This window comes from Embiotoca jacksoni, unplaced genomic scaffold, assembly GCF_022577435.1.
Source record: "Embiotoca jacksoni isolate LCO1_2020_lvr unplaced genomic scaffold, fEmbJac1.0.p SCAF_4, whole genome shotgun sequence".
Classification (NCBI taxonomy): domain Eukaryota; kingdom Metazoa; phylum Chordata; class Actinopteri; family Embiotocidae; genus Embiotoca; species Embiotoca jacksoni.
This window is the reverse complement of record NW_027185392.1, coordinates 15,630,378-15,655,286: the sequence shown is the minus strand read 5'-3', so window position 1 is coordinate 15,655,286 and position 24,909 is coordinate 15,630,378. Positions and strand designations below refer to the sequence as shown.

General features: G+C 41.6%; 1 protein-coding gene across 1 annotated transcript in view; it reads right to left on the bottom strand.

Moving 5' to 3' along the window:
* tll1 (tolloid-like 1) overlaps positions 1 to 23,341 on the bottom strand; it is a 47,320-nt gene extending 23,979 nt beyond the window's left edge. Inside the window, exons 1-8 of the mRNA XM_069168216.1 lie at positions 22,860 to 23,341; positions 6,761 to 6,883; positions 6,466 to 6,546; positions 5,094 to 5,267; positions 4,878 to 4,995; positions 2,686 to 2,864; positions 2,083 to 2,188; positions 1,110 to 1,234 (exon numbers count right to left, since the gene is read on the bottom strand). Of these exons, the coding sequence (XP_069024317.1) occupies positions 1,110 to 1,234; positions 2,083 to 2,188; positions 2,686 to 2,864; positions 4,878 to 4,995; positions 5,094 to 5,267; positions 6,466 to 6,546; positions 6,761 to 6,883; positions 22,860 to 23,040 (1,087 nt within the window). The 5' untranslated portion in view covers positions 23,041 to 23,341. The remainder of the gene's footprint in view (positions 1 to 1,109; positions 1,235 to 2,082; positions 2,189 to 2,685; positions 2,865 to 4,877; positions 4,996 to 5,093; positions 5,268 to 6,465; positions 6,547 to 6,760; positions 6,884 to 22,859) is intronic.
* Between the last annotated feature and the right edge of the window lie 1,568 nt (positions 23,342 to 24,909).

Below are 24,909 nucleotides of genomic sequence, written 5' to 3'. Positions count from 1 at the left end.
CTGTCTGATCTGTCCATGTGGAAACTGTTAGACATGCAGTTCTCATTCAGACACCAGTAAAGGAATTAAAATTACTCTCCCAAACAAACTCATGCGTCATGTTGCTTTTGGCTTCTATTGGCTTTGCATGAAGGAGGCGACAGTATGCGCATCTGTGTTCCTGCGTGTATCAGTATGCATGCGTGGTCCAACCTCAGACATGAGGTCACCATCTAGCAGAATTTAAAAAAATGTCAGTAGCTCTAACTTTTACTGCAGGTCAGCAAAAGTGGCAGACTATTCAATCATTCAATGAAAAATATCAGACAGTCTTTTGCTCTTTATCCCTCATTCGGAGTTTAACGCCGTCACTCCCTCTCAAAAGGAGGTTAGCCAAATGTGCCCCTCCTATCCCATCATGCATGCTGTTTTCCCCCACAATGCCCTGGGGCTCTGTTCATCTGTCAGTGAATATGGTATCAGTCAAATATGACCTTATAAGGTTGAAGTTATATTTATTTCCAGCTGGGACACACTAACACAGTCTTGTTCTCTCTCCAGTATCAAACACATAGATTGTAAAATTAAATACTTGTGCATTTGTATACAGCATTTATATATTGTGTTGTTAACGCAGATATGAAATTCATGGAAATGTTTTTTTGTATAACAAAATTAGACAAAATGAGTAATTAGTGACAAGTGATTGTGTGTGGTGGGGGTGGCAAAAAAAACAGGCCATAAACAACAATCATAAACCTTTGCGACATTACTGCACAGCTCGGTGAGATCACGTCAGAACGGCTCGCCGGGGACCAAGGAACGCCAGAACCACACGGCTGTGCGCAAGAACTGTTTCGAAGGGTGTGTGTGTGTGATGTGTGCGAGTCCCGAAAACACAGAGGGAGGCATCACATGGAAAAACAAATTACTCAACTTCACTTCTGTGCCTTGGAGAGTAGAGGGGCGGGCCAATTTTACGTCAAAGTTACAAGCAGATAAACAGAGGTCATCTTTTGTTTCCTAGCTATGACGCCAGCACACACGCACCAACACACACACACACACACACACACACACACACACACACACACACACACACTGCGGTCTCATAGTAAATATATCAGTACCTGGGCATCTATACAGCTTCCTTGCCTGTGCAATGTCTCCTTTACTGAGCCTGGTCCGCTGGCCGATAGCAGGCCGGACCCCGTTTTCATCTCTGGATGGAAGGATGGTGTCGAGAAACATCCCGCTTCAGGGAGGGGAAAGAGCGAGCATTTAATATGTCATTACAACACATACACACATGTAGCATCATAATCGTTCAATACAACTTGCTATGTTTAAAGAACAAGCTATGATTTTAGGAAACAGTGACCTCCATTCAAGTCCTGATCACCTCACCAGTTCTGTGTTTTCTCTAACGTGTGCATTGGAGCTGACTGGGGAATGGGAAGGCTTATAAAAGTAGGCACGGCACGGATTAATGAGCACCCTCACACGGAAAACATGTAAAGGGAATCCTTTTCTGGTCTCACTGACAGATCCAAATTGGCTGATTTTAATTGGTAGAAATATCTGAAAAAATTAGGAAAAGATTTCTTAACGCTGAAAACTTTCAGTTTTACTGTTTTAAAGTTTCACTTCCAGTTTTACTTTACTTTCCTGCATTGAGTGATCATTTACAGTTTCTGCCAAAGCAAATGTACAGAAGCTGGAACATAAGGATGAATTAAGTTGGTCACAAAATGATTAAAATGATAGAGATCAGAAACATTTTTGACATTTTCAGATAATTTTCCGCTTGCTAATTTTCCTTAGGTTGCTAAAATTCAAATAAGGGACAAAACAACAAATAAAAGTTTGGGGTAGTAAGGAGTTTGTCACAAACCTAAAATGTTTGTAAAACTAAAGTAACCAGTTGCCTGAGTGAAATATTAGCTCAGCATCAGTATTTTTGTCTGTTTTTCAGTTATAAATACTTCACTCTTCCACAAAACTACAGAACCGACTTCCATTTTGAGAAAAAAAAAAGCCCTGGCATATTGTGATCTTGTAAATTCAAAACAGGTCAACAGGCAAGATGTCGCCACTGGTTACCGTGAGAAGGTGTTCCTGGCATAGTGCATGATGCTATCAAAATCATATGGCTCCCCGAGAGAGTTCACCTCCCCTGGTTCCATCTTGAGGAAGTTATACTCTTGGCCTGGGAAACACACACACACACACATACATATATTTGCACATATGGAGCTATAGCTGCATTAGAGATTTTATCAAACAAAAACGATCAGGGTGTAACCGTTTAGTGTGTTTCCATAGATGCATAATATACTCTTTACAAACAGATAAGGCCATTTAAGGTCCTTTATTAAAATCCTTTAAGTCCAATTGAGGAGAGTTGTTCTAAGCTCCGATATGTTTCTAAAAAAAGTCATGGCTCAGGTCTGCTACACGGCCATGTGATTTGATTTAACACCTGTCAGATTGTGTTGTGGTGCAGGGAAGTGTGTTGGAGGAGAGGTGGCAGACAGCGGTCGAGGTGACTTCACAGTCATTAAAAGGCTCATTCACACTCACCCAGAGCCAGACATGAGTGTGAAGTTGGAAACACACACACCGTCTGTAAATGCCATCTCTGGCGAGATACAACCTGAAGGGTTTTAACAGAGACCCAGGTGCCTGCTGGGTAATAAGCCTCACCCGGTTGGATGTTATCCCGGATGATGGTCACATGATCGTCACGGTCGGGCCGTGTGTGCTCATGCCAGAAGCCAATGACGTGGCCCAGTTCGTGGACCACGATGCCAAACTTGTCACAGTTCTTTCCTATGGAGATGGCTTGGGGCCCGTTGCCACGACGACCCACATAGGAACAACACCTAATAAGGATTCGAGGGTGATAGCAAGGAGATAGGCGGATAATATTAACTACATGTTTGACAGTGGAAAAAAAGCATCAGCAGTGTTGTAATTAGTTAACCATGACCACACACACACACACACACACACACACAGATACGCGCACACACACACACACACACACACACACATACACAAACACACAGTCTTTTCAGGCTTTCCTGCGCTGTACTACGTCCACCAGAGGAAAAGTGGCAGGATTTATTTACATACAACACTTCAATAACACTCGAGTTTCATAACCCAGCGTGAATAAGCTGTGAGAATTCACATATCGCTGCTCACAGAACACACACACACACACACGTTCTCTTTTTCTGGTTAGCAGAGACAGCCGTGCCAGGCTAACAAATCTGATTAAAGTTATCCTGTGAGCTGATTGCATGGTAAGGATCAGGAGTCACTGGAGTAGACGGAGTCTTTTCTTGCAGCATTTTCATTGCTAGCATCGGTAACTGCACACACACACACACACACACACACACACACACACACACACACACACACACACACACACACAACAGGTACCAAAACTGGGCTGTGGTTCTATTTCATTCATGCATTTCTTACTTTTATGCATCTTTCTTTCATAAACTCACTGAACTTCCAAGCTGCAGGGTATTTATACATCAGATTAAAGTGTCTAATCTCTAATGCAGCCAGCCTATCACAGAGCACGACACAACTGGCATCATCAGTTAACACGCAGATCTTTAACTCACCTAAATGGCTGCTGGTGTTTTACATTTAGAAATTAAATACATTTCAGAATAAAGCTCTGCATGTGAACTTGTTTATAAATAATAATCAATAAAAAGATTGAAAAGCACAGAAACAGTGCAAAGTTTTGATCGTCACAGATCTTCAATAGGCATCAAATATTATTTTGAGAGCAAAGAAACATTTCACAAATCGTTACCTTAATGTCAATATTCAAACCACATTAGTTCTATTAAAGTATAGGGGTGTGTATCGTTTCAAATATATAATACTTTGCTTTATCAAAATTGAATTTATTCTTTGGCATGTCATTTAAGAATTATAAAGATGTCTTTTACCAAAGATTTGTCACCTTTAAAAAAAAAAAAAAAGGAAATCAAGCCTCTTAAATGTGATATTGTGTCTTTACACAAACAGCCATTAAGGTTTTTTTTACCTCGCTGGGATAACGTCTAGTTGAGATGTAAAAGTTTCCAAAAATGCCAAATATGTCATTTTAAAAGGGAGTGAGAATGTGCATTGGATGTAATGGTGCAGCCATGCAGAACAACAGGTGACAAACATGTAAATAAATCTCTACAGTTTGACAAAATAGTGAAAAATGGAAACCAGAAAAAAGAAGCAAGTCCCCTTAATGTTTGAAGCTGGAAACTGTGTGTGTGTGTGTGTGTGTGTGTGTGTGTGTGTGTGTGTGTGTGTGTGTGTGTGTGTGTGTGTGTGTGTTTGGTAATAACTGGGTCATTTCTTAATTGACTCCTACATTAACAGCGTAAATTCATAAATGGAGCTGGATATCCGACTCTTTCAACCATCTGCAAACAGTGTCTGACGATAAGCCCATCGTCGTGATCTTAAACACCCTAAAACCTGGCGACCAGTCAGTGAAGTGTCACCGCTGTACAAACACACTCTGACCCCCACCGTGCTGCCACTCGACAGAACAATGCAATTCTGCAAAGTATGAACAAAAAAAACAAAAAACTGCATGAACATACAAACACTTAAACAGAGCCGTATGATTGGTGGGACGGGGAAACAGGAGCAGGACAGGAAGGAAAGTGGAACCATTGTTGAGTGACCGTATCGTCTCTCGCTGTGACAAGGTCACCAGTGAACTCTAGGTACTCACACAGATCACACACACACACACTACACACACACACACACACACACACTACACACACACACACACACACACACACACACACACACACACACACACACAGATATACATGGAGATCTTCCAAACTCACCCGCAGGGTCTGTAGGTGAAGACTATGTAGCTTTCTTCATCTGTCTTCTCTATAAACGTCACGCACGTCTGTTTCTCCCAGTGACGCATGGCCTGCTTGAACATGGCCCTCTGACTACCTGAAACACACACATTTTACATCCTACTTTTACACAAACACACGTCTGTGTATTTTAGTGCTGAGCGGTGATGGCAGCGGTCCAGTGGAGTTGCTTACCAGTGAAGTTTCCTCCTATGACGTAGGGAATGACTCCTCCAGGCCATATCCTCTCAGCTCGGGATGTGGCTGCTCGAGGAATACGACTCTTCACTACTTTCCCAGTCTTCCCACCTTTCCCTGTTTGGCTCTTTGGACTGGCAGCTCCTTTACTGCCATTCTTTGGGAGATAGTCTGACAGAGTGGTGAGAGAGAAAGCACAATTAAGTCTGCCTGTGTTCAAACATAATAAATGACTGTGATATTATTCTAAATATCAGTTCAGAAATGGGATTCCACATTATTGGAAACTGCTGCTTCTCATAATACGTGACCTTTCAGAGTTTGTTCTCAAATCAGAGAGTAAAAAAACCTCAAACAGGAATAGCTCAGCCAGTGTAATTTACTGCTTTATTAAGCATTTAATTTAAAGAAGTTCATAATGTACACTGGGTGAGGTGGGTGCTAAAGAAGGAAACACAAACATTCTGCAGCTCTGGATATCATTGTGCTGCAGTAGAACAGTGGTTGTGGTACAACTTTGCTAACTTGCAAGAAGCATAGTGAAAAACTGAGAAAGAGGTAAGCGGTCTCAAATCATCGTCTATCAACTCTTGTGGTCTATTGTAACGATCTAAGCATTCGGCCTAAAGCACCTGGCACAAGTGCAATTAGGACATAATGTTCAACCCCACTTTTTCTAGTTTAATGGCAGATAATTAGAACACAATGTAAGGCACATGGTTCAAAAGGTTGGTACTTAATGCCCTAATTAATCATAGGTGTTTTTTAGGCATTAACAGACCAGAGTGTCATCTTTAAATCCCTTGAGGTCAGTTGTGCTTGCATTTCGGTGGATTGCTATTATAATGGTGGATTTTTTTTTTTATATTACAGAAATCTTTTCCACTAATTGTTGACCTCAAATGAATCCGTTCAGAAACATAGACTCGTCCTCCATGTTTAAATGTAAGTACACTACATACACCAGTGCAGGGCCGCTCATGTATGTAACCATTACTATGTTACTGTACTTTACTGTTGACTCAGCATCCTGCAGTGTATTAGATTTTCTACCTTTCAGTCACCCTTTAAGTTCTATTTTTTTTTTTAACTTTTATGACAAGCAATATTTAGAGACCTGAAACTTGTTTGTGATTGTAACTAATCACGCAAAACATTTCACAACTTTTTGACAAAGCTGCAATGGTTGCACTTGCATCATGGATCAAAACTTTGCCTTCAAAGGAAACAGTTGGTTTCATATAAGATCCAGGACACGATTATAAAATGCTTGAGAAAACTGTAAGCATTAATGAGTAAGTAAGTTGAATGAAGTCACTAAGATGGAAACGGAAATCAAAAAATGTTTGGTGACTTTCAGATTGCTTACCAAGGCCAAATCTACGTATTCTTTCCAGCAGCATGTATAACGATCCCCTCTTCTTCACAGTTTCGTGTTCCTCCGCGCCACCTAACACACACGAGAGTAAAAAAAAAATTAAAAAAAAAAAATCGAAACACAAACGTTGCATGATAAATGCTGATATCCTCAGGTGGCCTCCTGTCTACTTCTTTCTTCTTCAAGCTGCTCTGCTCTGCCGCTGATGGGTAATGAGAGACTTTCAGAGGAAACATAAGAATGAGCGTTGCGTGACGAATGTAGAGTGAGAGTTGAATCCACTCACCAGACGTGTGCCCCTGCCGGGAGTGTGTGTGCATGTGTGTGTGTTGTCTCAGGTCTATCGTCCTGTCAATCTGGAACATGCGCAGGTCCTCTTCGTCTAAAGCAATGTCGCCCCAAAATACAGCTAGAAGTAAGAAGAAGAAAAACACAACGTATCAATTAGAATCACATACATTTCTTTCATCGTATTTAGGATTCCTGGAAATAACCTGATTACCTTTATTAGAATCAAAACACAATAGTCATCTTCATCCTGCGTGCGCTGTATACAGTTTAAACACATGGATTTGCAATGTCATCACAATAACTGAATGTTCAGGTTGTCAATTCTCAGTCTTATAGCACCACTCTCATACAACTGCAAAGAGATGCCGTGGTATCTCTCACTCCAATCATGCATCTCAAACTCCACCCGAATATAAAGGAGCTATTGTTGGAGCTAGACCTCAGAGCAGATTTGTCTGCCTGTTTCTGCTCTTCTTGCCCTTACAAACACACACACACACACACACACACACACACACACACACACACACACACACACACACACACACACACACACACACACACACACACACACACACACACACACACACACAAAGTCACCAGCCCACAGTGGTCCGATATCAGGCCATGTGTAAGCCTTTTTTTGAAAGTGACACTCCCACCGCTGTCCCTTCCACTGTTCACTCCCCCTCCTACCTCCCTGCCCTCATGGACCACTCTCGCTCTCAACATCCTCCTTTATGCTTATTTCCATATTTATTAGAATGGACATTTAATTCCCAGTTATTGGTTGCTGTAGTTCATACTGGATGTAAAGTGATCCCTTCCTAACCTGACTACAGTTTCAGAGATGGCGGCCAAAATTCACAAGCCTCATTTCTATCAAAAATGTATTCTAAAGTTCGGTTTTAAACTGTGCTTGAAAAGTGTGAACTTATGCTTTAATGTGTACATACTGCTGTGCTCACTTCCAATAGTTTACACTGTGGGGAAAAAAATCAGCAAAAAACAGAATCAGTTTGTAAAATGCTGATCATGCTGTTTAAGTAAAGTACAGTGTGTCTATATTTAAAATGCAGGCTTTCAATATACTTGAAAATAAAGTTAAGAGATTTAACAAGATGTTTACAGCAATTTAACCAGCATATGTCTTCCATCCATCTATCCATTCATTTCCTGACACATAACTGTGGCAGCAGGTTTAGAACAGTAGTCCAGACATTTTGCAGCTCCTCTTAAGGGATCCCGAGGTGTTCCCAGTCCAAATCAGATATGTAATATTCCCAGCGTGTTCTGAATCTACCCCAGCTTGACCCATGTTCACTGCATGAACACATTGGTCTGGCCACGCTCCATTGGTTACTATTTCCAGCTAAATTATGCCTTTTCTGCACAGTGTCTTCATCATCTTATTCCAAAGAATAACTCCTCCACCTGCTTCAACCTTCACTCTCATCCTTTTATATGACTCTCACACATTACTAAACTACAATCTGTGATGTTTTTCTCACACACCTTTTAGCATCAGACAAAGCACATCTTGTACCCCTTGTTTGCTCAGTTTCTGTTTCTCCCCCTCCGTACCAACAGCAGAGTATATCTCCAGCTTCTAACAATGAACAACCGAATGATAACCATCGCTGCATGATTAGCTGAGCGAAGTTATTGCCCTCCACAGGGATTCAAGACACTAATACATTAACAATGGCATGGGAGAAGCTTGTCACTTAGCTAATCAGGATTGCCACTAAAGGAAATGGGGGTCAGAGTGCCATTGTGCTCAACTTTTGCACTATTGTTGAAAAGAGGAGCAAACCACAATGGCCACAGATGTAGGAATAATAACATCACATACAGACTGGGAGTGTGTGCTGTTCAGTAGTGGTGTATGATATGTTGGAGATCTTGGTTGGATCTGGAGCTGCAATGTATTTATTTTTATCTGTATAAGTATGTATTGTGCATCTAGTATGTAACACACACAGGCTCAACAGTACAAATTTGGATATGAATATGCATTAAACAATCAGAATACAAGAAATGTCATAGGGCTTTATCAGACCCGGAAATCCAAACCAAAATACATGTTTTTTATACATTGTTAACATTCGATTTGATTTATTTTGGTTAATAACTTTGCATGGCATACCTACGTCCCTGTACTTGACATTGATTGATTTGTAGATGGGGTGCGACTGACATCGTCCTGTTGGCAAGTCAGGCGGTAGAGAAGAAAAAAAAAACCAGTCTAATTTCGTTACCACTTTATTATTATTATCATAGCTTTATGACCAGAATTCAGTTCTAGGTTTTGAAATTTTTAAGCGTTTTGGATATTTTTACAAACTGCAAAGATCTGATCCAGACTGACATCATCTCTTTTGGTTGAACCAAATTTTAATACTTTGGTCCAGATTCTGGTCCGAGGCAACTTTCACACATACTTTTTTGGTTCCGAAATGGTACCAAAATGCAAAGTCTGAAGGTCCAGACCAAACAAGGGAGGTGTGAAAACACCCTTAATGAGTTTTAGAGTTGCTGCCATATAAAGTCACAAAAATAGCAGTTACACCAGCACCAGTTTTAATATGTGGCTTGAACAGGCTTGTCACAACTGTTATTTCTGACAAAAAATGTTATTGTGGCTGACAGTTTCTACTGACACTCCCCTCTACTGTGTCCTCTGTCAGTGTGATCCACAAAAAAGCACCACAAATATGAGCAAAAAAGCTGCTACCTCACCAGCAAAAGGTCATCGTGAGAATTCGCATGTGAACATCAACTGTATCATTTTGCACCTGCATCAGAAACGATATCCCTCTCACTTTTGTTTCTGTTTGTGGGACAGTGTATTTGTGACAGTGTCCTGAGAATACACTCCTAGTAGTTGCGACAATTTCAGGACAACAAGGGAAACTACAAGGACTAAAAGTTTCTCAGAGAAAAGGAGCTGACACAAGCAGAGACACAAAGCAATGAGAGGAGGGAGAGTACAGTGATAGTAAGTTTGGCCCATTGATTGTTAGGGTCTCGTTAATCCATAGAGATACCATAAATAGCCCAAAGTCAAGCCGTGGGGTGAGGAGGGGTGAGGACAGTGAGGCAGGGAGATGCAGGAGGAGAGGTATTGATCCAAAAACCCCAGGACCTCCCGGGAGACCTACATCATGCTGACCAGGGCCTTACTGTTCGCCCTTCAGCAGGGGCACTGCAGCAAACACACAGTCCAGCACACAGGGACACACACACACAGGAGTAATGCACCAAACACAAAGTGAGAGGCAGACTACCCCCACATGGCATCCCTTACATCCCACTATGGTGGCGGCTGGTGGACCGGTTGTTGTATTGATCAAGTTCCCAGGCAGAGACGAGTACTGTCGGCTTTCTGTTAGTTTACGTATACATTAGTGCGTCTGTACATGTGACTGTTGGTCACGACAAAACAATACATTTTAGTCTCCATCTTGAGCTTTCGGAAACACTGATCGACATTTTGCTCCATTTGCTGACATTTCAAAGGCTAAACAGCTGCTCAATTAATCGAGAAAATAATTGACAGATTAATCGAAAATGCAAATACATAGTATTCCGTATCTCATCCAAAATATCATAAAAATCTCATACTCTAGTATGTCGCCAGACATAATCAGATTTTGTGTTGGCCTCAGTCCTGTGTTCTAAGTGGTTGTCAATAATTTGGTCCGTTATTGTCATTATATTTAAATATATTATACTGAACAAAATGTACACATTATACACAATGTAGACATTAACAATATTGCAAAAAAGTCTGTTAATTTGTTCCTATATTATCTCATTATCATTATCCCTATATTAACTTTAATGGCTTTTGCTTTTTTCCTCTGACATTTTACAAAAACTACAGTACAGTAAAGAATTATGCACTGCCAAGTTATGCACTCATGCTGTACTCACTGGGGTGTATCTAACACCAACACAGAGAATATACACACACGCACACACAAACGCGGCTCACTAAGCTCCTCATTAAGCAAATATAAGGTCACACTGTAGGTGGGCTAAGATGAGCGTGTGCATGTGCATGTATATGTGCCTTTCTAACTCGTGTGATATTATTATATTGTCTATAAATGTGGCTGTGAACTACTGCAATATTAAAAAGAGATTATCTCGGCCCTGTTTGAGGATTTTCTCCAAAAGTAATCATTGTGCGAGCTGCTTGATCCACATTAACCCTCTGCGAGCAGCAGGTGCTGCAGTTCAAGCTTACAGCCCTGATGGGGAAGGGTACTAAAAATGTACAATACAGTTTTCCAGCTGAGTGGACCATTAAGTTGAACCTCCACCCAAAAATCTTTTCACCATGAAACACTCGATCGTCTGAGATGGAAATGTTACATTAAACAGAGTCTGTGGTCAGCTTGTATTCACAGCTGGTACAACCATAATGACATACGTATGTCTGAGCAGTGTGCTCCAAACAGTCATTTGCCATATACCTTGACTCCCTCCGTCCGAACACTCTTGTCCATTTGATCACGTACTTCTCTTCCATTGGTCAGAACTAGTCATTCACACTTTGCATAGCCTGTTGAACTTACTTCTGAATATTTTGTTTTAGTTCCTATTTCAGTTCACTTTTTGGGTCTTCGCACATCCCTTAAACGCTCACTTTCTCGATACAGCAAAACATCAGACTTGACGTAGCCTCAGCAGGTATTACTGTACTACCTGTCTTCATATGCGTGCGGCTAAACTGAAAGATTCATAATCAGCCATGGTTTGTTCAAAAAGACGCATCCTATTTCGCACAAACATGCAGTTTCCACAAAACTGTGTACGGAGCAAGAGGAAGCTATAACTCTCCTGAGTAAGGATTCTTTCATCAACATCAGAACTTGAGTTACAAACGTTTAAGTCACCACAGGTACATGCACATCGGCGAAGTCAGCATGGACTTGAGTATAAACTGCTCGTTAAATTTTGTGTGAAACGTTTGGCGAATAGAGAGAGTAGGCAAGTGGAGGTGGTGGGGCGCAACGCTTGTGTGATAACCGGTGCATTTTCACACGCTTTCGCTGTTGAACAGTGACGTTCTGCCCCTCAGTGGTCACAAAAACAAGTGCAACTCGGATGCTGTTGTTGATCAACTGACGTAGCTTTGCCAATACAGCAAGAGTAGGATCTAAGCACTTTTACAGCACGGCCAAAAAACTGTATTTGTTCAAAACTGTAACTGGACCATATATAGTGAGCGTACACATAGAGGTTAAACGGATGATAAAACCGTACAATTGGAAAATAATTGTGGTATTTGGGCAACTGGCATTGTCTTTTATGGCCAATTAAAATGTTTTTCAAGTTCTCTCTTTCTACAATATCTGAACATAGCACATTTAAGATTTGCGGAAAATCATAGTTATGCTAATTAAAAAGCCAAACAGTAATTTCAGATCTGTGACGTCCATATTTTTAGTCAGATACAATATGACACACACCCATGTACTATCCCCCAGACATCTATAAAGGGCACACCAGTTCATCTCTGAACCGAACATTGTACTTGGACATAAATTGTGAAATGTGGTAATTCGTTGGGACACTGAGCTGGGTTAAGCTACAAGAATTGTCTCTATGGATGTTAAATCACGACTTGAATCCAAAATAACTGCAGTGAAACCGAGCTGTCCGCAGCATCCATTGTCCATTGTGGAGCAGAGTAGGACTTAAAGTAGCACTTTAAGCTGAGGCGGCCACTTCTGGTTTTCTTTGTGAGCATTTAAAATGGAATAACGATGAGCTACTTCACTTTGTAAGGTGTTGGAATGTGCAGTCTGTATTGTCACGGGTCAAAAATGTACTTTCAGAAAGAAAAGAGAAAAATACAGATGCTTAGTCCAAGTTAAAAAAAAAAGTTCGCACCCCCACCCTCCTGCAGGCAAGTTTGAGACGAAGAGACAGAGAAGAGGAGACTTATGTGACATACGGGATAAAATAATCAAGAACAAAACTGTAACGTGTCAGTGAGGGATCATGTCAGAAACCAAACTGAAACCACGATAATAAAAAATTTGTGTAAATCACCACCAACACAGACAAGCTAGCAATTGATCTGGGATATCATGCATCCACACAAAACTCACACACTCTAATTATGTATTTTTACAGGCTTAAACACAGAAACAGAGACCCAGTTACACACCTCTACACTGACACATAGGTGTGTTTGCCTCCACCACAGTGTGTGTGTGTGTGTGTGTGTGTGTGTGTGTGTGTGTGTGTGTGTGTGTGTGTGTTAGTCCCCAGATTAGAAAAGACACAGTTTCCTCGTGCATGAACACAGCTGAAGACAGATGGCAGGGCAGTGAGGCGCACAACTGGACAAACGGGCTGGAAACGAAGCCCAGACTGATCATAAACAAATCCAGTTATCAGGAGAATTAAGTCAAGTTTTCATCAGCTCCCCAGGAGGAATATTTCTTTGTAATAAACTATGTATAAACCATGACACAAAAAGTTAGAGTTTTGACATAGTGTGAACAACAGACAATAAAAAATAATAAAGAAGCATAATATAAAGAGCCAGGGATCGACTGATTTTAATAAGAAAAGGAAATTTCAAAATGGTTTTAGTTACTTTGTAAAAACAGCTTCTCTCTCTGTTAAACAGGAACTGAATATAGATTTAGATAATTATAATATTCACAGCAAAGTAAAAAGAACATCTGCAACTTCAAAAGAGCGGTACCCTGAAAGAGCACTCCAACTCATAAAGTGAAGAGCATAACAGGCAAAGAAATGTTTGGTATGAGACAGAATAACTTAATATCATATGACAAACACACACACACACACACACACACACACACACACACACACACACACACACACACACACTCAGAGCTGGTGTAACCCCCTAATCACTTTACTGTGACGATGAGATTCCTCTCCAGCAGGTCATGGGTTTAACCAGACATGTTGACGAAGACACAATCGTGGCTTTATTTACCATCAGGGTGTCCTGAGTGTGCAGCCAGCAGAACATTACATGGACCAATATCAAATAAATGTTACATAATGGAGAACAATGATAATTTTGTGAGGATGCTGGACAGTCCTAGTCTTCCTTTGAAGTTTGATTTCAGGGCAGTTATTCTGAGTAATGACTTTAATAGTCTGATTATAGTGTATAAATCACATGACAGCATGAAATCTAACACAGATGGCTAATATTTAAGGAGTTTCAAACTATCTTAAAAGTGGGGAAAAGTTGGCTTATAGAGAGATCATTTTTAATTACTCACATATTACATTAGCCTGGCTCCACCAGATGTTTTCTTCACTGTGATTATCATCTGAAACATTGTTGGTGGCTAACTGATGAAGTTGAAGTCAAGCGCATTTGGTTTTCTTCAATGTACCTGCAACATTGGTAGTTTTGGCGCAAATGGTGGTAGATGCTGATTGTTTAAAGGCTGCTCTAATAATTTCATAATTAACATGAGGTCTACGGCCATTAGCATACAACAACCGGAAACAATCCTCAATGGAGCGTAGCCAGACCCATTTATTCACATATTGAACTTAGTTCTGGTAACACCAGGCTAGTGCTACATATCATTCAGTGACATCCATAAGATATTACTCATATTGCTGGTCAGATTTGTCTGCTTTCATCGCAATATAGGCATTTTCTACAGCAGACGTTTTGATCCATCATAGGGGGAAAACTAGTTATCACATTAACGATGGCTCTCATCACGTGTCCCAGTAAATTGTGACAGTGTGTCAGCATGAAGTTCACTGTTTTTCACAGTAATTTTAGTGACGTATAAAGTAGTAGTAATAAAATGACATATGAATGGTGTATCAATGTAATTATGAATGATAAAGAAAACGTGTTCAGCAGATACATAGTATAATAATGTTAAAACTTTTGCTGGCTAATCAAAAACCCAAAACATAACCAAAAGTCTGACATCACATACATTTCTCATGCAAACCTGGAAATCATCAGGAAGTTTGAGGATTGAGGAAAACTTAATAACACAAGAAGTTACGATATCTAAAATGAAGAAATATTAAAGATTCTGCATCTTTTCGAGGTCAGAAAACGAATTGAAGCAAATAAACAGCAATGATCATGTTAACTCCTTGGTGCAAAAGGTCAGATATCGCCGAGTTGTATCCTTCTATTGAAGCAGCAACACTGACGTTGATTTGATCGACTCATCAAAGGTTCATTCTGATTAATAGAGACACCTGTTATAAATATGTCAGTGCTTCTAGTTTCCAACAGAACCTTGCTTAAGTAGCATTGTGATAATTAGAAATATGGCGTCAGAACTAAGTGAAAGTCTCAGAAGTCAGATTGTTATTGTGAGCAAAGAGCGTCTCTGCATCAGATCATAGACTGAAGGTTTCTAAGGGGGCAGTGCATGACACAGTCTTTGGAAACTGAATAAGTTGTATCTAAAGCACAATCATGCGGCCCAAATGTGATCACGCCATCATTGGATCAATACATGAAGCTTTGTTCAGTGACAGACAGAAAAGCAGCTTTATTACAAATCGGGAATTTGTTGAATAGAGTAAAAAAGACAAAAGAGAAAAGAAGGCTGCCTAGTTTTTGTCTCAGAGAACAAGTAGTGTTTCTAAATCTTCTCAGTACGGGAATTAAGGACAAACAGTTGCAAACCCAAATCTCTCCATTCTTCAGAGACATGCTCCACTCTCTGGTTTGCAGCTCTGTGGAGAAGGATTCATACTGCAGCAAAGCTTTGAAGAGCTACATGAAGACCAAGGAGTGAAGATTTTCACGACTTCCCTCTGCAGTCCCCTTACCTCAACCCCTCTGAACATTCATGGGGTACTTGAATACTGAGAAAAGCAAGGATTCCATCACATTATCCATGATGGATCATTATCAGACTGGGAAACTGTGGGTTATCGGATTTGAACAAATTTGTGGAGTCAATGCAGCTCGGTTGCGTGCACATTTTTCAGAGGTTTAACTTGTCGCTCAAATTGTTGCGCTGAGAAAAACATCTGGTATACCACTAGCGTAGTCAGATGTTTGGACCCCATTGTACAGAACGTGAGGATTACATAAACACGAGAACCATAGTGGATCAGTAAAGCAAGAAAAACATCAGAAAGGAATGGAATACCAGATGATGGTAAATGGTCTTTACTTATATTACACCTTCTTACCTCAGCGGTCTACAAACAGCTTTATAATTTTCGCCTCCCATTCACATGCTCCCGCAGATGCAAGGTGCTCGCCTGCCATCGTAAGCAACTTTGGGTGTCGTGTCCACACACCGAAGGGCACTTCGAGCACTCCTGTCCTCACTTCAAAGTGTGAAGAGGAGGAGCCAGGGATTGAACTGCCAACATTATGATCATTGGCTACCCGCCATACTATCTGAGCCACAGCCCCCAAGGTTAGACACAAGTCTGACACGCAGCTTTCAATTATGGAAATGGGTTAAACCATGTGTAAGGAAGTACGTGAGCAGGTAACACTTACTGAGTAACCACTTCTCTAGGCTCTCAGACTTTGTAATATGAGGCCAGTAGTGCAGCATAGTTTGGGCTCATGTCACGTCTAGTTAGTTAGCAGAAATGACGTGAGGATGTTTCGTTATAATGTATATTTCAAACGGTATAAAAGTAGCCATGAATTACTTTTTAAGCAAATCTGTCCTTGAACGTTTTTGTAGCGATGCACTTCACACAAACATTAGCTTGCGTGAACATTTGAAATGTTCTCCCAGTGAACGTCATAAGGTGTAGGGAGACTGTAGGGAGACTGAGACCACATGCTGGGTTCCTATGACCTCAAAATGACTTAAAAAAGAATGCTGTTTTTCTTCAGCCATCAATGGTTGTATGTGAAGGATTTCTGCTGCTATAAATACCATCAGGAAAAGCCAGGTGACATAAAAGCACCCAGATATTTAATAATTGAGCAATGCGCGGCAGGTGGGCGGAGTGACGGCGGTGCTGACTAATGGCTTCTGCAGCTCCGGAACAATGACGCTCCAGAACAAACAGTCGGCTCTCTCAGCACGGCCGCACAGTTTGTGCTGAGGCGGGAATCCTGAGGAAGACTTCGGAAGCTCAGTGGCAGGAGCACTCTGCTCGGGAAAATCCTGTTTAATATAATATGAGTGAGACCACTTGCTCCCGCGCAAACACACACACACAAAACACAGTGTCAAACGCACACATACACACGTTGCTCTAGTTTCCTTCCTACTGAGGAATGGGGGAAGGGGTGAACAGTAGCTGCAGCTCACCGTCACGACATTGTGGGCTTTACACTCCTCATAGAAAAAACCTCACACATACAACATACATGGGCATACGCACATCTGACTGTTTGAGGTACACCTGATGCTAAAACATTACTCTAAAGTGGTAGTTAGATCTCCATAAAACAGCTGTATGAACACCTGAACACCACTAAAATGAGACCAGATCTCAAACACTGGAGCAAAAACATCCTGTATTTTAAACAATCATCTGTGATGCATGTAGTGTAAAATCTGATTTTAGTTTTGATATCGTTTTTGGTCTTAAAGTGTGAACTTTGTAGGGCTGGGTATCGTTCGATATTGATATCAATATCAAAACAGAGTCCTTTTTTCAATATCCATTTTATAAAATAAATTTTAATAAAAGATAAAAAAAATTGCACATTACGATACAAGCCTTTAGTTTAGGTATGTGGCCAAAAATTGGTTTGAAAAGAGTGAAATAATTCGTTCTATTATAATATTTGCTGACTTAGCGAGTGACTGTATCTACGTGGGTGGGCCACCAAAGTAGAGGATACGCATTGTAAATACGGTGGTTCATTGACGATGAAGAGATTTGCGCCAACATTTTATAGTCATTATCAAAATTTGGTACCAAATGATGAGGCATTTTTTGATACCATACCGAAGTAATTTGATAGATGCCATAAAAGTATCAAAGTTCAGGATCCAGCCAAGGAACTTGTGGTGTCAATACAGTCACTGAAAGACATTCACAGATTTTCAAAATCTAGTATGAGTACGAGTTAAAAATGTATTTTGTTACAAAACTAAATGAATCCACTTGATTAGAGTTAAACAAGAGGAAAAATTTAAGAAATTCTGTCATCAAAACACATTAGTTTAGAGAAACCGTGTTTTGTGTTCCAAAGGTGGCCTCTGATGTAGATTTAGTATTATTGTAACAACCTTAAGAACAGGTTTATTAGACAAAAAGACACAACAGTGCATGTGGTTAAACACAGCATTGAAGTTTGCATGGCTGGCTGTGGAGGTCAAAATCAAACAATTCTTCACTGTGTGCTCTGCACTTAAAATGCTTCCTTAAATCTGATGTGTCAACAAAAAGCCTGTTTCTATCCCAGGACATCAAACGCTGACATTTTAACAAAGCTGTTGGCATCAAAGGCATACATACAAGGTGACCTTTGGTATTGATACCGTAATGACCTGGATCAAAGAAGGCCATGTGAACAAGAGGAAAAAGTGACAAATCCGCACAGGGTTGGATGGAACCAACACAGGACTTTAACATGGGGAGACTTGTGTTCAAGTCCATGAGATAGCAAATTTCGATGTGGATTTTTTTTAAGTAACGTAACTGATATGATGTTTTAACATACATAAAGCAACTAATGTCAAGTATGCAACGTTACTCCCATAAAATGACCTATGTTAATCCAAACCATGACCTTTTCCAAACTCTAACCGCTTAGTTTTGGTGCCTAGAGTTAAGGTAACTTGTGTGTATCTCTAAAACACCAGCAGGCTATGACAAAACAGAAGTATTTAACGCCCTGAGATGAGAACGGGTTGTAACTAACTGCTTGTGCACGTACAGTATATTATTCACATCTGGAATCGATACCAGTATCAACATCCCTACTCTCCGCTAAGGATCAGCAGCCAGCCTTTACATCACAACCGAATGAGCTTCAGCCAACGTGAAGCAATTCATGTAGGCAGCAGGGTGGAGATCGTCCCTCTGCTGAGAGGTCCACATGGAAACTGTGATGTAACTATTCATGTTACTTAAGCACTCTGGAGCTCGACCTTGAATCACTATTGAGTTTTACCTGTGTGGAGACGAGTTACTGCTTTCAATTAGAACTGCTTAAGCTCTACATGAAGACCATATCTGTTCATTCAGAACTTCAAATTCTAGCAATTGATATTTGTTTATGCCAAACCTGTGCATAAACTAGTCAGGCCTGTAAATCCTGCGCTGTAATATCTGAGCTCAGAGGTGTGTATCCATAAGAAAATGTCCCGAACATTATGTATTGTCCATACTGTTATTGCACATTCCTATGATACACCACTATTGTATTTGAAGAAGAGAAAGACAGTTGGTCTCTTGGATCACTCCTGAAGAAACGACCCACAGCGCTCAGACACCCGAGGCTTGTTTAGCTTTCACTCCGTGTACGCGAGGATTTTATGAGAACAGTGATTTGGGAGGAAGCATGAATGACTCTTGAGTGAGCGTAGGAGCACGTGCATGTGCGTACGTGTGTGTGCGTGCGTGCACGCGTGTGTGTCATCTCCAGCTGAGTAGCAGGATGCAGACAACCAGGAAGAGATAAGCGCGGGTGAATGGAGGGAGCTTTGCGTGTGTGTGTGTATCGAATGTTCTGCATATGTGTGCCTGTGTGTTCGCGTGGGGAAATCACTTCACAAAGGCCTGGAAGTGTGTGTTCCCCTGTCTACCAGCGCGGGACTCGGAGGAGATAAGCAGACAGCCAAATAGTCCCCCTGTGTTTTCCCAGCAAAAACAGGAGGCGGAATACCAACCACTCAGACCGATGCCACAGGGTCAGGCCAGGAATGAGTTGCGCTTCCAGCCCACACAGAAACACACGGCCACCAAGACTTTACACACTGACAACAAAATGATCTGCTGATGAATCGATGAAATCATGACATTATGTAGTCTGGAAAATCTCGGAAAGCAGTCATCTGTATGGTCACAAGAAGGTTTAAATTCAGTCGTATATCAGCGGACACAAATTTATAGATAGATGTGCATGAATGTGTGCAGGTTCTGGCTGTGTGTGTATGTATTTGTCTGTATGTAGATGTTCATAGTTTCCCAAAAGACAAAAATGTACTTGGTTTGTCCTCCCAAAAGTTCAAAATGCAGTTTTTTTTTTTTTTTATTTACAATGAGATAAAACAAGAGAAATACTGTAAATGAATCCTCATAAGTGAGACACCGTAATCCGTCTTTGCTTGATATACCTGAACAACTTGTTTGAATTAAATGCTAATCCAAATATTTGCCCATTTTTTTTCCTATTTCAAAGGTAAAGAATGTACTTAAAATCTCATCTTTTATCTAAATATAGATGAGAAGCCCAGGAGATGGTGCGAGTCATGGAAGATGAACGTCTACAGCTCTGTGGCTTTTCACCAAACTCAGTCTACTGATGAGGACCGTGTGATACAAACAGAAGCCGCAGAGTCTCCACAACACTAACCTTCAGGTGAGACCGTTTTGTCAATTAATTTTCTCAGTCCATTAATCAAGTAAAAACCATGCCTTTATAAGAGAACATAAAAGGGTAATTGAAAGAAGTGAATCTCGTGTAAATCCTGAGGCTCCAGTGATCAACAGGAGAACATATACAGACGGATATTTGATGCAAGCGCACAAAATCATTTTCAGATGATTTGAAAAAAGTCTCGGCTTCAACAAAACATGTGTGGCTATTGCAAAGTGTACGACGTATTGCATGAATAGAAACAGGAGCAAAAATGAAGTGGGACAGAATATGGTAGTTCCCACACAGACACACACGTGTTCCAGCTACAGAAACTGGGGTACTCGTGTACGCATGGGTGTGTGCAATTTGCTGCCAGAAATTTGAGCATGCGAGTATAAAACATTCTTTATGTACATTGATATTTTCAGCAAATAAAAACACTGTCTGTGTTTTCTCACTTAGTTATTTTAACCTGCAGTTACTCAAACATACGTAGACTGACCGTCTCCCTGTAACCTGCCGGGCTTCCATCCAAACACACACACACACACGCACGGTAAGTTCTCAGCATAGCTAAAAGCCACAGAGTCCTGGGATTGCAGTATCAACATAAAATTACCCACAAAGAGATCAGTATAACATGCACATGAACAAACACACACACACACACACACACACACACACACACACACACACGCGCGCGCGCGCGCGCGCTGGCCAGTGTCCAGGATTGTCAGGTTTGTGTATGTGGTATGTGAGGAATGTGTGTCGGTCAGCTTGTGGACGCTCGGTGCTCCGGGTGGATTTCTTATCAGCCCGACGTGTCGTCACAACATTAAGTACTGTGAAAACACGCGTTAGCATACATGTACACAAACATGTATGCACACAAAGTCAGACGGGTGTAACCCAAACAAAAAGCTAAAACGTGATTATTTGTCTTCCAACCTCTGAACATCTCTCTTGAGGAGAGGAGAGGAGAGGAGAGGAGAGGAGAGGAGAGGATTTCTCTACCTTGACGTGAGGAATGATGCCGGTGGTGCTGGAGGATGAACATTTAGGAGATTGAGATGGACTTTACTGGACAAACAGTGGTGATCATAAAAATGGTGTTTTTTTTGTTTATATTAAAGATAGACGATGGCGACGTGCCACTTCACCTGAACACACAAAAAACATACTGAAAGGGAAAAACTCTTCATTCCTGAAAACATTGGTTCTTAACCAAGTCTTAAGACTTGACTACTTCTTCTTTCATGTGTTTTCTAAATCTGGAAATTCTATTTTTTTTAAGAAATTATCATTTGACTTCAAACACCGATGCACTGGGAAGAGAACACTTTATTGTTTTTGCAGATCAAATTGGGTTTTCATATCAAAAACATATTCGTCTTCTACTGACTTAGGATTTTCTTTATCCTCACCGAAGCTAAGGCTTCACATCCGTACCAGAATCTTAAGAATTTCAGTCATAAAACAGCTGCATGAAGACAACAATATGTATGTGGACACCAACAAATACTGTGCAGGACATACATGACAGAAGGTTAATTTAACACAGCGCCTGTGTAAAATTTCAAGTGAACCGCCAGGCTTTGGGTTGAAAAACATGAGCTCATTTGGGTGGACCGAGCAGAGACATCCTTAAAAGACCCGTAAACCTCTGCCGAAGAAAGTTACATCTTCTTTCATGTATAAAACAAGTTTTAAAAAGTGACAACTACTCACTGACAACTCAATCATTCATTTTGATTTCATTGCAGAGGTTCCCTCTCTCATTAAACACACAGGAATCCTCATATCATACAGTTAAAGATCAAACATGGTGTTGTTCCACAGCAGCTCCCAGACAGTCATTAAAAGTCCTACAAAATTTGTATCTGTGTGTGTGTGTGTGTGTGTGTGTGTGTGTGTGTGTGTGTGTGTGTGTGTGTGTGTGTGTGTGTGTGTGTGTGCGTGTGTGTGCGTGCATCTGTGTGCAAGAGCTTGCCTCAGGCTTGGCTGAGTCCAGCTGTTTCTCATCTCCATTGATGGTTGACTTAAGATCTGCACACGCGTTAACACACACGCACACACACACACACAGAGAGAGAGAGAGAGAGAGAGAGAGAGAGAGAGAGAGAGAGAGAGAGAGAGAGAAGAATAGCCTATACATGCGCGCGGCACAATCAGAACCAACATTATTGCCTACAGGTGATGCACGCGCTGACTGCGTGCGCGTGCTGTAAAAAGTCCATCTCGATGGAGGAACGGGCTTAACGGGATCATCACCGGTCTGCACGTGGCATCCATCTGCGGCATCACCATGAACACTGACTTATCGGTTATGAAGGGTGGGGGAAAGAGGGGCATCTGGACCAGCGCGCACACACACACACACACACACACACACACACACACACACACACACACACGCTGTCAGCACTCATACACACAAACACGTGCCAACTCAAATGCAGCGGTGAGAGGGAAGGATAACTGAGCACACGCGCAAAAACATTTGACCTGTGTCACTTTTTGTGATTTAAAACTAAAGTAAAAAAAAAAAAAAAAAAAAAAAAAAAAAAACAGGACTCACCGGCTTTGCACGGATCCTTGTAGTCAATGGTCTCGGCTTTGTCCTCTTCATAATAATCATAGTCTGGCTCCTCGTAGTCGAAACAGTTACAAATAGTCACTTTGCCCCAGAAAGTCAAGCCGGCAAGCACCAGCGTGATCCAGCGCATCTTAGCGGCCAGTGCCGAGGGCACTCGGTCCATCTGAAGACTGAAATAATGAAATAAAAGGCCCCTCTGCGCGTGTCCTCCGCTGTCAGGAGATAGTCAATCCACTCTCCGGGGAAAGCAACGACGGCTGGAATTTATCGGGTCATCGTGAAGCTCGGTGTCCTCTCTGACAGCCTGTCTGTAAATACTGTAGGGCGCTCGAAGTTACTCTTGCCGGCTCTCCTCCATCGTAAAAGTGCGCTGAGGTGTCTGCCTGTCAGTCCCGGTGTCTCTCAGTCAGCAAAGTGTCCGCTCAGGAGCTCCGCTGTCCTCCGCTGTGATCTCGCAGGTGAGGCTGTTGTGGGACAAACAAGAGAGAGAAGCGATGAGGGGAATCAGGACTGGATGAGCGTAAAGACGCACGGCGGTGTGTCTGCGGCACACACAAGAAACATCCGCCTAGTATATTCGTTGCTCTCTCTCTCTCTCTCTCTCTCTCTCTCTCTCTCTCTCTCTTTCTCTCGTCCGGTACTGTCTCTCTCAACCCGTCAGCGCGCCGCCCTCACTCTCTCTCTCTCTCTCTCTCTCTCTCTCTCTCTCACACACACACACACACACACACACACCGCATCATACCTGCACTGTTCAACCAAAGTGGTGCAGAATCAAAACCTGTTCTTTTACTTCTATTGGCTGAGCATTGTCAATGACATCCACCCCCCTCCACCCCCCCCCCCCCCCCCCACACACACACACGCAACCCGCCCTCTCTCTCAAACTCACGCACGCACGCGCGCACACACTAAATCAAACGTCTAGGCTTCAATCAGATAACCTGCCAAATAAACTTCACAGGGCTCATTCAGTGCGGTGGAGGAAGCGCGCACTGATCATTACAGGTAATTGGAGCTTTACTCACACTCATCTGTAAAATGAAGTGAACTTTCAGTCAATAAAAAAGCCGGCAGCGGTAAAAGTAACACGGCGGACACAAATTTGCCTGAGAGTTTTAGTAGCTGTTATCTGGTTATTGAGAGGCAGGTGTCAAGTAGGTGACAGGCAGACCATAAATGCCCAGCGGTGCTTAAAATGAGGATACCTTTACAGTCAAATCAGTCTTTATTCTGCCTCCTCTGTTTTCCTAATTTCCTGTCATTGAAAGACAGAAATAGCAGAAAAATGTGGTTGTCTGTAGGCTATTAAATGCAATCTTAAAACACAATCAATTCAGCAACTCTAGATACTAGCACTTTTTATTTGGAATTATTTAGCTCATCTGTCTCGTGCCATAGACAGACAGACAGACAGACAGACAGACAGATAGATAGATAGATAGATAGATAGATAGATAGATAGATAGATAGATAGATAGATAGATAGATAGATAGATAGATGCACACCAGTCTCCCATTCATCTATTCTGTCCTCTCTAATCTGTCATAAATAACCTTGCCAGCAGGAGGTCGGTCAACGACAGATGAGTGAAGAGAGTTCACATGGGTTCATGATCCTCCACTGCATCCCTGACACCCAAAAGTCCAGTGGAGCAACCTCCACTCTGTATGTCTGTGTCTCTCTGTGTGTGTGTGTGTGTGTGTGTGTGTGTGTGTGTGTGTGTGTGTGTGTGTGTGTGTGTGTGTGTGTGTGTGTGTGTGTGAGCGCATAAAGCCCCAGCAAAATATGCTTAAAATCGAAGAAAATAATATTTCCAGTCTGTTTATCTTGTCGTCTTTTCCGTCATTTTGATGGACTGGGAAGTTGTCAACAACCACCTATAATCTCCCAAGTGCAGCTGACACACACACACACACACACACACACACACACACACACACACACAGGCAGTAAAAATAAAACAGCAGCAGTTGTTGACAGACAAGCAGTGCAGCCTGTGAACACCTTGCCAAGGTAAATCCTCCTCAG